Source organism: Otolemur garnettii, unplaced genomic scaffold (assembly GCF_000181295.1).
Source record: "Otolemur garnettii isolate 467f Iridium unplaced genomic scaffold, OtoGar3 scaffold00072, whole genome shotgun sequence".
Taxonomy (NCBI): Eukaryota; Metazoa; Chordata; class Mammalia; order Primates; family Galagidae; genus Otolemur; species Otolemur garnettii.
In genome coordinates this window covers 185,349-199,985 of record NW_003852467.1, presented here as the reverse complement: position 1 = coordinate 199,985, position 14,637 = coordinate 185,349, and the positions used below count along the sequence as shown (strand labels likewise).

Here is a 14,637-nt window from a genome sequence, read left to right as displayed (position 1 = left end):
GGGAAACAAATGAAAGGACATCTGAAACATACAGCATCAACAGACTTTATAATACTCATTATGGAAAATTAATTAAGAAAATAGAACTAAATTACTTTCAGAATGGCAGACTAAGGACCTCCAAAAATCTACTTCTCCACAAAAAGAAAGAGAACACTGGCTGCAAATTGTCAAAAACAACTTTCTTAGATATCTGAAAATTGCCTAAAGGCTAACAAAAATCCAAGAAGTGGTTATCTAAAGGAAAATGTCTGAAACTCTGAAAGAAGAGAAGACTTTTTGGCACTTTTATTTGCCTATAAATCCATTTTCCTAAATCTACCCTTGTGCTTGTTCACCCTGAAAAACAATAGTCTTGCCACTGTGCTAGCTGTGCAAACCATTAGCCTAACAGCCAGTGGAGGGAGAAAAAATGGGTTTGAAGTTTACCAAGAACCTCATCCGCAGGGAATTGTACCTATTTGTTCTGTCTGGCATCTAGCTGAAAAACCTATTATGAGAGCATGTCTTTACTTGGTATGATTCAGAGTTTACATGTGTGAACAATCTTCTTAGTGTTTTATACACACACACACATACACACAGACTCACACATATATAAGCAATAATTGTTAAGCATCACAGTAAGCTAAGTGTATAAAATGATAGCTTGATAAGTGTATAATTTTGGAATTATTAAATCAAGCTAAATAACATATCCAGATGTTTGTGTGGGAAAATAATTTATTATCTGCCTTCTTAGCAATTTTCAATTATATATTATTATTAACTATAGTCACCATGCTGCACACCAATAGATCTCCAGAATTTATTCATCTTAAATGAAACTTTGTACTTTTTGACATCTCCCCATTCATCACTCCTTGCCCAGGCCACCACAATTCTACTCTCTGCTTCCAATGAGTTCAACTTTGTTAGTCTACATATATGTGAGGTCATGCAGCTTTTGCCTTTCTGTACATTACTTATTTCACTTAGCATAACATCCTCCAATTTTATCCATGTTATTGCAAATGATAGAATTTCCTTCTTATTTTAAGGATGAATTGTGTGTGTGCGTGTGTGTGTGTATACAAAGTTAGACAATTAAGTTTGCGAACTTATCCTAGAAAAAGAGTACTACATGGCTCATGCTGAATGAGCTAAGGTCACCTTTCAGGTACTCTCCTTGGGAAGCTATGCACCAATGCCAGCACCTAGTCCACCTTCCAAAGCAATTTGGGAACTCTTTCTGGAATGGCCATCAGAGCTCTTGTCATATGAAGGTCTGACAATTCAGTTTGCAAACTCATCCTAGAAAAAGTGCTACATACCTTCTTGCTGAATATCACTAAGGTCACCAGAGGGCCAAGGGGAGTACTTTGAAGGTGTTTGAAGTTGTAGTAATATGTTAGCACTTTTTCTAGGAAGAGTTTGCAAACTTAATTGTCCAAACTCATATATATCACATATTCTTTAGCTAAAAGAAATGAAGTTGGTTAACAGAGTGAGAAAACAACACAACCTGTATATCATCCAGAATATGCACACGTTATATACAAAGATACAAGTAGGTTGAAAGTAACAGAATGACAAAAAGATATGTCATGTAAACAATACTGAAAAGAAAGCTGAGTTGCCTACACAATTATAAGACAAAAATAGATATCAATACAAAAACTGCTAAAATGAACAAAGGACATTGCACAAAGATACAATAAGGAAGAATCAGGAATGCATAATAATTATAACCACAGAAGTACCTAATGACAGAGTCCCCAAGACATGAAAAAAGTGGCAGAGGTGAAGAGAAAAATACAGAGTTAAACTATAATAGTTGAATGCTTTGATATTCCACTGTAAGTAATAATTAAGAAAACTAGGCATATGCTTAACGAGGAAATAGAAACTTGGAAAACATTATAGGCCATTTAGAGCAAAAATGTTCCACTACCAACTTTACATCAATACAATTGCTATGATGAACAATTGTATACAAACAAATTAGGTAATCTAAATGAAATGGGCTAATTCTTAGAAAGATACAAACTACTGAAACTGACCCAAGAAGAAATAGAAAATCTGAATAACCATTAAACAAGCAAAGAGATTGAATTAGTAGTCAAAAACTTTCTGGTAATGAAAGTCCCAGAACCTAATGGCTTTGATGTTGAATTCTATAAACTATTTAAAGAAGAATTAGTGCCTATACTCCACAATATCACATTATTTTAAGAGACACAGCAAAAGTAGTCAACAAAATATGACATACTTCCATAATAAAAGCATGTGACAAATTAGGGATAAAAGGGAGATTCTTCAAGTTCATAAAGATAATCTATGAGAAAGCAACAGTTAACATCATACTTAATGAAAATCTAAAGCTCAGATCACATTTACTGATAAAAGATAAATCCTTCCCCATTAGATCAGGAATAAGATATCCTTTTTTGCCACTTCACTTTGAGATTGTACTAAAAGGAAATTAGGTAAGAAAATAAGTAAATAAAATAAAATTGCTATGGAAAGAAAGATATAAAATGACCACTATTCACAGATGACATGATCTGTATTCTAAAGAATCCACCAAAAAACTACCAGAACTCATAAACGAGTTTAGCAAGTTTGTAGGATTCAAATCAAGGTCACTATATAAAAACCCAATGCATTTATATATGCTACCAATGAATAAGCCAAAAGAAAATTACAAATGAAATAATTGAGTTGGTAGCTATAAGAGACTTGGACAAAAGGAAATTTAGGTAACAGTTACAAAGAGTACTTTTAGCATATGTGGTTAACATTCGTTGTTTTTCTATGAAAACTTATTAATTCTATTCAAATTCGAAGGTGGGGGAGTAATCGTAATGAAGAGGTAAACAGTATAAGTAGGAGCTTTATGTGTACAAGAGTTCTTGATTGCAACTAGGAGAAAGCTCATCAATAACTTTAGGAACCACATTGCCACAGTGGAAAAAAGATAACATAAGAAACTGAGGAGAAAGTGAAAACACGTATGTTAGCTGTGTTTAGAACAAGTTTTGATAAATTATTTCTGTAAATACCCAGACAGAAAATATTTTAGGTTTCATGGGGCATACAGTCTTCCCAAAACTACTCAACTACATCTTTGCAGCATAAAAATATCCTTGAACAATAGAACAACAAATAAGAGTGGCTATTTTCCAATAACACTACTTACCAAGACAGGTATCAGGCTGGATTTGGCCTGTAGACAATATTCTTCCAACCCATGGTTTAGAGGATGTGGGAAAGAGTTATCTGTGTAGCAATCAAAAAACAAAACAAAACAAAAAACCCCACTCTTCTCATCCACAAACTGAACTAGTCCTTAAAGGTATGCCTTGGTGTTCTCTTTTTCTGCTTTGCAGCAACTGTGTAAGTTCTAGGTCACAAATATCACTAGTTCCAAATTTCAAAATTCTACTCAACCTTCAAGGTCAGGCTCATATGTTACTTTCCTATGGATATCTCTCTACTTGGCTTGAAGTAAACACTCTGTTCTCTGAGTTAGTTTCTATAGCCTTGTTATAGTTCTCTTTTCATTTTATTTTTGCATTCTTCTTAAGCCATATCTGTTTATATATATGACTTATACTTCTATATCACATTAAGAATATCTCAGAGGCAGTAATTATGTCTTTCTCTTCTATAAATTCCCTATAGTGTCAAATGCCTTCCCCAGCATGGGACAGGCACTTGACAAATAATTGTGAATTCTACATGAGACTTATATAAAAGTACAAATAATTAGGAACAGAAGAAACATAATTATTAAATATTCATAGAAAAAAATGTTGTTTGTATTCTTCTGACTAGCATTTTTGCAGACCTGAAAATGTTTGGTGCAATGTGAAAGCAAAGAAAAATTATCTTACCTGAATACATCCTTCATCAATTTTTCCTTTTTCAGGATCAATTTTAAAATGCGCAGACTTTTTGAAATTGTATGTCACAGGAAGAGATTTAGACTGATTTTTTATGATACAAGCAAGCTCCGAGTGTTCTCCCACAACACAAGGTGAAAAATTAAGGATCTTTCCTGGTTCAAATTGTAATAATACAGGAATTCCTGAGCCTGTCAATGCTAATTCCACTTTTTTGAATCGATCACCTGTAAAAGCAACAATAGCTGTTGAATATAAAAATTGTTTGGAGAATCCAGAATATATGTCCTTATTAGTTCAAATAGTATGTGGCATAATCTGAAAGACTTTATGAAAAATAGGTAGCTCATTCAATCTTTTCATTTAACAAAATTATTGAGTACCTTGTCTGTGATAGATACTCTAATAGGACTTGGGAATACAGCAGTGCATAAAAGATACCAGGTTCCTGCTGTCATGGACTTTATATTCTAGTGAAGCGACACTGACAATAAATAACCAATAATACTATATATTTCTATAGCATTTCATAGAGGATAAATACTAAGCATAAAGGTAGAACAAGATATAAGGGATCCATTTTATCTACAGATGTCCAAAAAATCTCCTTTGATAGGAAGACAGCTGAGCAAAGAGAAAAGAGATCCTGGAAGAAAATCACATGAAAAATCTAGGAACAGTATATTTCATGCAGAGAGAACAGCTAATATACTGTAAGATAGGAATTTTGTCTGACATGTTCAACATCCTAAGGAACCAAATATGGCTGGAGAGGAGTAATAGAAGAATCATGAGAAGTGGTAGTATTTCAGATACATTTTTATCTTTTTTTATTAAATCATAGCTGTGTATATTAATGCAATTATGGGGTACAATGTGCTGGTTTTATATATAATTTGAAATACTTTCATGAAACTGGGTAACATAGCCTTCACTTCATTTTCTTAGTTATTGTGTTAAGACATTTATATTCTACACTTAGTATATTTAACATGTACCCTTACAAAATGCACCATAGGTGTGGTCCCACCAATTACCCTCCCTTCACCCATCCTGTCCCCTCCCCTCCCCCTCCTCTTTTCCCTTCATCTTGGGCTATAGTTGGCTTATAGCTTTCATATGGAAGTGTGGGTGTTTATAAATTGGTTTCACAGTTGGGCTGAGTACATTGGATACTTTTTCTTCCATTCTTGAGATACTTTGCTAAGAAGACTATGTTCCAGCTCCATCCATGTAAACATAAAAGAGGTAAAGTGTCCATCTTTCAGATACATTTTTAAATAATGGTAATAAGATTTGCTGATAGATTAGAGGCAGGACAGGAAAGAGAACAGATGACAAAGGCTGACTTTAAGTTTTGGGCCTGAGCAACTGAAATGATGGGATTGCCATTTCTTGAAACAAGAAAGACTGGGGCAAGAAGCAAGTCATGAGGAAATGACAAGTTCTGTTTGGGGCATGTTAAGTTGAGCTATTTCTACTAGTAGATATTCTAGTACACACACAGTGTGTTAACAAGCTGAGAGTGAAGACAAAAGAGGAAGGATTTGGGGATTAAGAGAATAGAAGGTGTATGATAGTTATCTCAAATTGTGAGAAAGTGAATGGATGAGGGAATGCAATAGGAATGTCAAACATCTTAAAGAACCCATTTGGGCTTAGTGATTATAGATACAATGTGAAACATCTCAGCAAGGTTTTGTGGTTTTCTTCAGCACAATAGGCTTCCCACATTCAGACCCATTATGATTAGCTAAAAGTTTAATTAATTAAATTAGAAGTTTTTCCACTCAGTAACTATGGAACATGGGCCAAGAGATTTAAGAATGATTAGAATAATGTACAGTGGAATGTAAGCTGAATGTATGTATAAGCTGAATATAAGCAAGGATGCAGACAAGAAGTTTTTGCCACTAGAAAGAGGATAGAAACTATGGATTATAGGCTCTAATTGGGTGAAATAAGAGTTTTACAGAGAAAACAGTGTAACTAGAACTCAAAAAAACTTTATATATTGTCACTGATACTCCTAAAGGTCATTTATTAGATCTAGCACTGCTATATGTTGCTATTCAAAACCGGATTCACCTGCAAACTTTGTACAAATGTTCTAAGATCAGCAGCCAAATTTTTTATCACAAACCATGACATAAATAGTAACAGAGCAATTAATTTCTGCTCTAGAAACACAGTTAAATCTTGCTCAATATCAGTATGCTGAAATACAAATCTTCTAGACTCTTGACTTGCCTAAGCATCCAGGATGGCCCTACCCTTCCTTTGCACGGCTCATTTTCCTAAATTTGATGCCTAATCTGCCCAATATTTATTTTTTCTTTGATCTGTTTTGGTAAACTGACCTCCAATCCCCATGCCATTTTTTTCCCCTGCCGGCAACCAACCCATTGTTACCTGAGAATGTAAAAAATATAGTGTATCTTGACATGTGGTCTGCAAAACATATGTACTTCTAGGTCTCCTATAACAGGGTGCTATACCCTACTTACTAGCCCTCTTGATTTTTGCTCTTTGATTGTTTCCATACATGGATTCTAAGAGAGTTGAATATCTGGTAGAAATGGAATGGGTCATTTGTCCCCATACCAGTCCCTAAGAGAAAACCCAGATATACATAAAAAAAGAAACCTGGATTTATTTTCATTCCTTAAATTCAGATCATCATGTTTATCTAATGCCTTTTGAGATTGCAAAGTCACCTAAATTCTAACCTAGAAAATTATTATGGAAATGGTTCTCAGGTTGATTTATTTCTTAACATGCCAGAGATGACACTTTAAGGTCTGTTGAACGTGTTTGTATTTTTGTTCTATTCAATAATTATACCTTTTATTAAATTCCCTCTATAAATATTGATGTTTAAACTTCTAAACAATTTAAACAGCTATACATTTGATTACTCTGTTAATTTCGCTTACTTTTGGTAGTTTTATAATTATCGTCCGTGGAAAATCTGTCTTTACTCCCAACAGTTTCAAATCTCAAAAAGACGGCATAATCTTGCCTATGAGAAGGATCGATTTTCTTTTTAACATCAGCTATCAGCCTGCAAAAAATCAGTTACTTTTATAGCAAAGGTGACATAATTTATCATGTCTCAAAAGGGAGTATCAACCCAATCTTTAAATCTATGCAATAAATGAAAGAGTAAAAATACAGCTGTGATCCATTTTCCAAAATTACTGCACAGCTAGAGAGAATTGCCAAAAAATGGCCACAGAGTATAAAGCTTCAGAAAAATGAGCTTCTGCCAATGTTTGCAAGGGAAGAGTAATTAAAATATACTAAGTAGTCAAGGTATAGTTCATATACCACTTTCTCTGTAAAGAATTTCCTTTCTAGGCCAACTTCATCTCTAACCTCTCATTAATCCTCTACAATTGTCCATCCTTACTCCTTGGCATAATTGAAACCCACTGTTATATATCTGTCTCCCCCCCCCAGGGTACTAAGTGCATATTGCCAGTCACATTTTTGTTAGTGGATAACAATTTGAAGAAAAAGATTTTGTAACAGTTAAATCTTATTAGAAGAGAAAAGGAAGGAAAGGGTGGAAAGAAGGGGAGTAGAACCAAAAACAGAGATGGGTTACATCCTAGTCCTGCACATCAGCTATCTTTGCCTTCCTTACCTATAAGTCAGCTCTTCTAGCAGTGGATACCCAGATACATTCACAAAAGGCTGATGTGTAATATTAAGTATGAATACAAATAGTGTATTCAGAATATGCTTAACTAAGACTTCAAATCATACTTGTACATATAAGTCTATGCTAGACTCTCAAAATAAGTTAAGATGTTACCATAAAAGAAGAGTATTCAAAATTTCAAAGATTATGCATTAAACAGAATCTTATAGATTTACCAAAGAAACTTCCTGTATCAAGTTATTATTAATAAGGCAATTTTAGATAGACAAATAGAATAATTACTTGATTTATTAATCTGCTTAAATTAAAACAATCTTCAATAGGCAACTGATGCTACCAATTGACCCTATTCCACACAAAAGTAGTAAATTAAACATTACCCTCTTACAAACTAGGGTAAACATACTTGCAATTGGATCAGTTATTCACACACACTGCAACCTACCAAAATGTTGCTGAACTTGCCAGCATATATTTAAAACAGCATTTCCAAAAATATTTTCAAACTAAATAATCAAACCAAGAAGATGGAGGTATAAAAAAATATACATTGGCTTAAATGCCATAAGTCTGTATGAATTTCAGCAAAGAAGTATGGTTGATCCCAACAGGTGGGTGCTATGATACTCAGTCAGCAAGGATTTTTGCCCTGTCAGGAGTGCTGCAACCTCTTTGGAGGCATTTAAAACATGCTGCATGTACCTGACTACTCCTGCAAGGCCAACAAGGTCTTGGTTGCACAAGTCATTTTTGAGGCCACAATCCAAAGCTTCCATTTCCACCATCCCATGTGTACAAGGTCTGTACAAGATTTTTAATTTAACATGAAGTATTTAGAACCATATTTAGAATTATAGGAAATATTATTAACCACGTTAGAAATACCTACAACCATAATAAAAATCTGATTTATGCCTTCTGGCAAGTTTTACTATGACAGTATTAAAATCAATCTGAGTAAAGTGTAGTTAATATATCTCACATTAAAATATTTAAAACTGTCATAAAATTAATTTTTTCTTACTTTGGGCTGAAACAAAATGTTATCAACATTTTTTCATAAGGTTGTAAAGAACCTTCGTTAGGAACACAGGAAATAAAAGTAGTACTGTCCATGGTTTTCATTTTGCGCACGTGGGTCAGATTATTTAAAGCGATGTCTGTTCTTTGATGGATGTCCGTGCCCTGTAATATAAAATCAGAAATAAAAGTAAGGCAAAACATAAATACAAATATTTTAAGAGGAGGTCACAAAATAATTATTAAAATTTTAGAATTACAAAATACAGAATATGTCTTTAAAGTAACACACATAAATTTGACCAAGGCGTATCATAAAATTTGGAGAACTACTGAAAAATTGATGAGAACAGAAATCCCCACAATTTGTCTAGTTTACTTTAGATATATATATTACTATAAATGTTTACTTGATTTCTGTATTTTTTTCAGGTTATAACTGGATACAGATGAAATCAAATCTATCTTCCCATGTCAAAACATATTTCGATTAATAAAACAGCTTATTGTTTATTAGTAGATTTAACACAATCTGTTTCAAATTCTAATACCTGCTATTCCTGTGTTGTACCATTTACTTACCAGTTCTTGTCCCACGGAATCGTCTTGCATGATAGCAACCCAGTTCATTGGTTCCGGACTATAGTTGTGTAGAAGAGCATGTTCGATTTTAGATGTTCCAAAGAAAACTGAACCAAAGTCAATGCATTCCAACTTCTTGTCACTGGTCTTGCTTAGTAATTCAATTATCTGCTCGACCACGTGCGCACAGATGGTCAAGAGCAAATCAGCACGTCCTTGCAAGATGACACTACAAAATAATGAAAAATGCACATATATTTTTTAATCACAAGTCTATATACTTTATTTTTCTTCTAAATATTTAGATGAAGATTAATTTTATAGAATCATGTCATCATTAAAATTCAACAGTGTAAGAGCAGTTCCTTCCAAATATATTTTAGAGGTTATCAGGTCTTTTTGTCTATCAGAATTGACACAGTGGAATGGCATATGTGCCAATAACTGTCTACAGAAAATGAGAATGTTGTAAAACAATCTCATAAATTGACCCCAGAAAGAACTCAATGGAATATCCATGTTACTAATTGTACCTGACGCCAACATCCGAGCAAGATGATCTGCAGCAGAGCCATGGACTTCGGGCCATTCCTCCACCGGAGTTCCTTGTGGGAGAAGCCCGTGCCCTCAGCACGTAGTCATTGTTAATTTCTCCCCTCACCTGTGTTGTTCTGGCTCAATAAAAGGCTGGTGCAGAGGTTGCTCAGGGCTACCCGGAAAGTAAGGGCCAGCCCGCCTTCCACAAGCTTGTACTTCTAATCCGCTTCTTGCCTGGTTCCTTCCTGCCGCTAACCGAGACCAGGGCCACAAGAGCCCGACGGGTCGCAACAACTAATTATTTCATAAATACTAGTTAATTTATACCATTCCCTCCAGATCTAAAATTCTGAGATTGTTTGCTAATTCAATAGACCCCCTCCAATTCAACAGCCCATCTCATCCCCATCACAAAACCTCAATTCCCTAAAATCTAAAGTATTAATATATCAGCAAAAACCAGCTTCTTTGCTGTAATGTATATCTGCCCATAAAAGTTCACTTCCCAAACTAATTTCAATTATCTTTTAGAACTGCTCTTCCATATTCATCCCTCTTTGGCATAAATGCAAGCTTTTCAATCTAGCCCCATCAGACACCACAAATAACTGACTACTCAAAACCATCACCAAAGGGGTGCTGCCCATGGCTCAAAGGAGTAGGGTGCCAGCCCCATATACCAGAGGTAGTGGGTTCAAACCCAGCCCTGGCCAAAAAAGAGAAAAGAAAAAAAAAAAAAACATCACCAAAATTCTTACCTTACACTATATCTGAGAACATAAGGCATTGTTTATATTGTCTCTTTGTATATTTCTCCTCTTTTAGAGTCCTTAACACCATACTTTCCTGGTTTTTCTTCTAATTCATTCAGGCCCTACTTCACCTTCTTCTGAGATATAGATCTTTTGTAAAGTCCATAACTAGTCATGTTTTTCTCTTACATTTTCACACTCTATCCTCCCTTTCAAAGTTATCAATGCTTCAATGTTTTATCTACCACTTATACATGATGACCTTCAACCTAATAGAGGTTGAGTATTCCTAATTCCAAATCCAAAATGTTTCAAAATCCAAAACTTTTTGAGCACTGACATAAGACTCAAAGGACATGCTCACTAGAGCATGCTGTATTTTGGATTTTCAGATTAAGAATGCTGAACCAGTAATAATGCAAATATTCCAAAGCCCGAAAACGTCTAAAACCTGAAACACCTCTGGCCCCAAGTATTTTAGGTAAGGGATACTCAACCTATAAATCTTGACCAGATTTCTTTCTGGGATTCAAGACAAATTCAATAGGCCCTAACCAACTCCACCAGGATTCTGAAAAGCAAATCAATTCAAACATGTAAAAACAGAACTTAAGGTCTTTCTCACAAACCTATTCCATCACTTCCCTTCCTTTTTCCGAAATCTATCAGCAATTCTAGTCAAATCTTCCTTTATAACATATCTCCAATCTGCATACTTCTCTCAGTTCTCTCAATTTGTACTTTAGCTCAGGCCTTTATCATTTCTCTCTTGCTTTACCGTTTTAGTTTCTAGTCAAACTGCCCATTCATATTTATACTTCCTGGTCTGTTTTGCACACTGCTACTAGTATGACCTTTCTAAAAGGCAACCTAATCAAGACATTCTCATCTTCAAAACTTCCTGAAACTTCACAGCCTTGACAATAAAACGTAATCTCTGATTCGAGTTCATAGTTGTTTCTCACACATTTACCAGTGTAACTATGACCTTCAGTAAGAAATATATTTTACATTGCAATGTAGGAACACACACATACAAATATACATTCACACGTTCATACACAAAGATACTTTCTAATATTTGAAATTCATTTTGTAAAAATTTTGGTAGTGATACATTATATTGGTTGCATATTCTCCTAATGAACTGAAACATACAGCATAACATGCTGGCTTACAAGGCCCTTTACTGAACCTTGCACCATTCTGTTTTTCTGGTCTCATCTCCCATCACTCCACACCTCCATCTCTTTGAATCTACATTGCCACAGATTACTCAGCATGAAATATTGGTTTTTTGCCTCTAAGATTTCATGACTCTACTTATTCAGCCTGAAATCTCTCCTTTAATTCACTCCCATCACCACACCCTCCTCCTCTGCACACATACCCACCCCCACCCCCACCCCCATATTGCACCCTTCTATTTGCTCAGAAATAAGTGATTGGTTCAAATATAACCATCTTAATAGAACCCTTCCCTTGTTCACTCTCTCACCTCCATGAAATCCAAACTAGAAGATTCTATTATGTGTACCCATATCACATCCTCTAGTTCTTCGCATTTCTGAGAGCCTACTACTTGGCAAATAGCATAGATTCAATGAGTGAATGCTGAATGAAAGAACAAAGAAACTAGCACACAGTAAAAGGCACATCTTAAGGATGAAATAGGAAAGTATTGAGATCTATGTTAGAATTAAGAACCATAGTATATACTCACTTTGCCTTTTCGTTTACAATTCTAGGTTGGTCTGCGCAGAAATCCACTTTTATAACCGTTGATGATTCAGGTGCTACGATACCACTGGTTGGAGAAATGATGATAGGTAGTTGGCCCTGGTATTCTGTATTAAATGTACCTAAGAGGAACAAGAGCAGATAGTTTCTATCCGGACCCTTACAATGTTGCATTCACACTCTTATTAGGAGACAGACACTCATTACAGAGTAGATGGGCTCCTGTTTACCAAGAATAGCAGCTTAACTCATAAGTCTGATCTCTGAGATCACCCCACATATGTAAGCCTCGTGTTAGGACTCAACTTTCACTAACAGTTAAAATACATTGTCTGCTTACTATGTACAGATATTTATGTTAAGAACTTTGCATGTTATCCTATTTAATCCTCACAAAGAATCTGTGATATAATTTTAATCATTATGTCCATTTTACAAATAAGAAAATATCTTTGTTGAGTGACTTGCCAAAAGTCAGAAAAATAGTATTATATATTAGATTGTTGACCCCAGTTCTTTACCCTTCTCTACAGCCATACCCCTACCCTATAATGTACAAAGTGTGTTTTCCTATCCCCTTGATTTTGGGATAGATAGTATAATTTGCTTTGGCCAATAACATATGGGTGGAATTGATAGCAGGTAAGTTCCAACCCAGATGTACTTCTTACATAGGAAGTGGGAGGAGTTTCTACTGAGAAGCTATCCCTTTGGCCAACGCCCTAGAATAAGCAAATATGGAGCAGAACCACCCAGTGGACCCATAGACCTACAGTGAGAAATAGAACAGCTCCAGCAGAGCAAATAGCTGTGCAGAGCCTAGATCACTCAAGTTTAAGCCAATCCATATGCACACAGACAATTAAAAAAATAGTTGTTATTTTAAGATATTTGGGGGTGGCTTGTTACAACAGCTAGTAACTAGTAAAGCTGATTAACCAATAAAGTTTTTCACTTGGATACTTCTGACAACAAGGATGACACCTATAATAGCTGCTATCACTTTCCTAGAAATGAATTTATCCAGTGCACACAGGGTAAGGGCAAAGGGGATAGGTTTCTGGAATCAAATGGCATATTAAAAGGAGACTACAAAGGTTCCTATTTTGAAAGTAGAAATAGTTTATAATTTATGGTAATGTTTGGTGTCTATATTAAAGCATGAGATCCTTAAGATCAGATACAACCTCTTCTTCATCTCTGAGTTCAAAATACATTCCACCAATGGAAGCAGCCAATCACTAGTTTCTTTATAATCATTATAAAATATCAACACAAATGAGCATGTTGCAAACATAAACAATTTTGTAAATTCCCAAGTCACCACTTTAACATCACATTTGATGACATTTTCCAAAATTATTCATTTAACTTAGAACAAAATATTAGCATAATAAAAGTACTGATGTAAAAAGACAACATGTTTAAAATTCAAAGTAACACAATTTGTTAATTCAATCATTTTGTAGAAGTGCTAATGACATATTTTAAGTTCATTTTTTGTCATAATATAAAACAAAAATCTATGAAATCATATGCCTTTTGAATAGATAAGTGTTATTTACTTATTTGAACAGATAAGTATTATCTAGAAAAAATAGCTATATGAGATCAATTAAGGTTGAGTGAAATAGTTCCGTACTTTGCAACTATTCAGACATAATTTGACAAAAGAGGTTTAAGTGAATATTTCAAAAGCTTATTCAGAAACAACCCCAAATCCAAAAGCATACTGTTGATTTCTAAATGTATTAAGATAACAAGTATGTCAACATTATAAGTCTTACATAACTTTAATACAAGAAACTATTTCTCTGTTTAGTTTTTAAATTGCTAATAGGAGCAAGGACATTGGCGCATGTGTGGGAAATAAACTAAAAGGAGACAAGAGGTGTCTTCAAGTTAATAATTTAGGTTGGCATAGTTACTAGGCAAGAGAAGATGATGGCCTGTTGTAGAAAGTGGCAATGAGACAGAGAAAAGTAGGATTATAGATTTAATTAGGAAGTTGATAGACAGGATCTACTAATTAACTAAGGGAGTAGGAGGCAAAAAAGAAAAAGATGTTGATGATTTTACCAGGTTGCTAACTTGCCTAAATACATGGCAGTGACATTCCATGAAAAGGGAAAAAGAAGTAGTATTGGGGAAAGATACTGATTTTGGCTTTGGACTTGCTAAGTTCAAGAAAACTGAAGGATACCCAAAGTATCATATAGATCAGGCATAGTCAGTGAAATTTTAAAAAAAAAATGGAAATTGGCCAGGGATAGTATGTTAACTGAGGAAAACATGAAGATCTATGGTAAAACAAAGGAACATTCACATTTAATGTTCCAAGAGACAAGCAGCAGTCCACAAGAAAGAAATGAAGGGCTCGGCGCCTATAGCTCAACCGGCTAAGGCGCCAGCCACGTACACCTAAGATGGCGGGTTCGAATCCCCAGCCCGG

At 34.8% G+C, this 14,637-nt stretch overlaps 1 protein-coding gene across 1 annotated transcript in view; it reads right to left on the bottom strand.

The window, feature by feature from the left end:
* CFAP47 (cilia and flagella associated protein 47) overlaps positions 1-14,637 on the bottom strand; it is a 296,774-nt gene that overhangs the window by 262,516 nt on the left and 19,621 nt on the right. The window contains exons 4-8 of the mRNA XM_012807582.2: positions 12,169-12,307; positions 9,157-9,385; positions 8,579-8,739; positions 6,824-6,951; positions 3,879-4,114 (exon numbers count right to left, since the gene is read on the bottom strand). Of these exons, the coding sequence (XP_012663036.2) occupies positions 3,879-4,114; positions 6,824-6,951; positions 8,579-8,739; positions 9,157-9,385; positions 12,169-12,307 (893 nt within the window). The remainder of the gene's footprint in view (positions 1-3,878; positions 4,115-6,823; positions 6,952-8,578; positions 8,740-9,156; positions 9,386-12,168; positions 12,308-14,637) is intronic.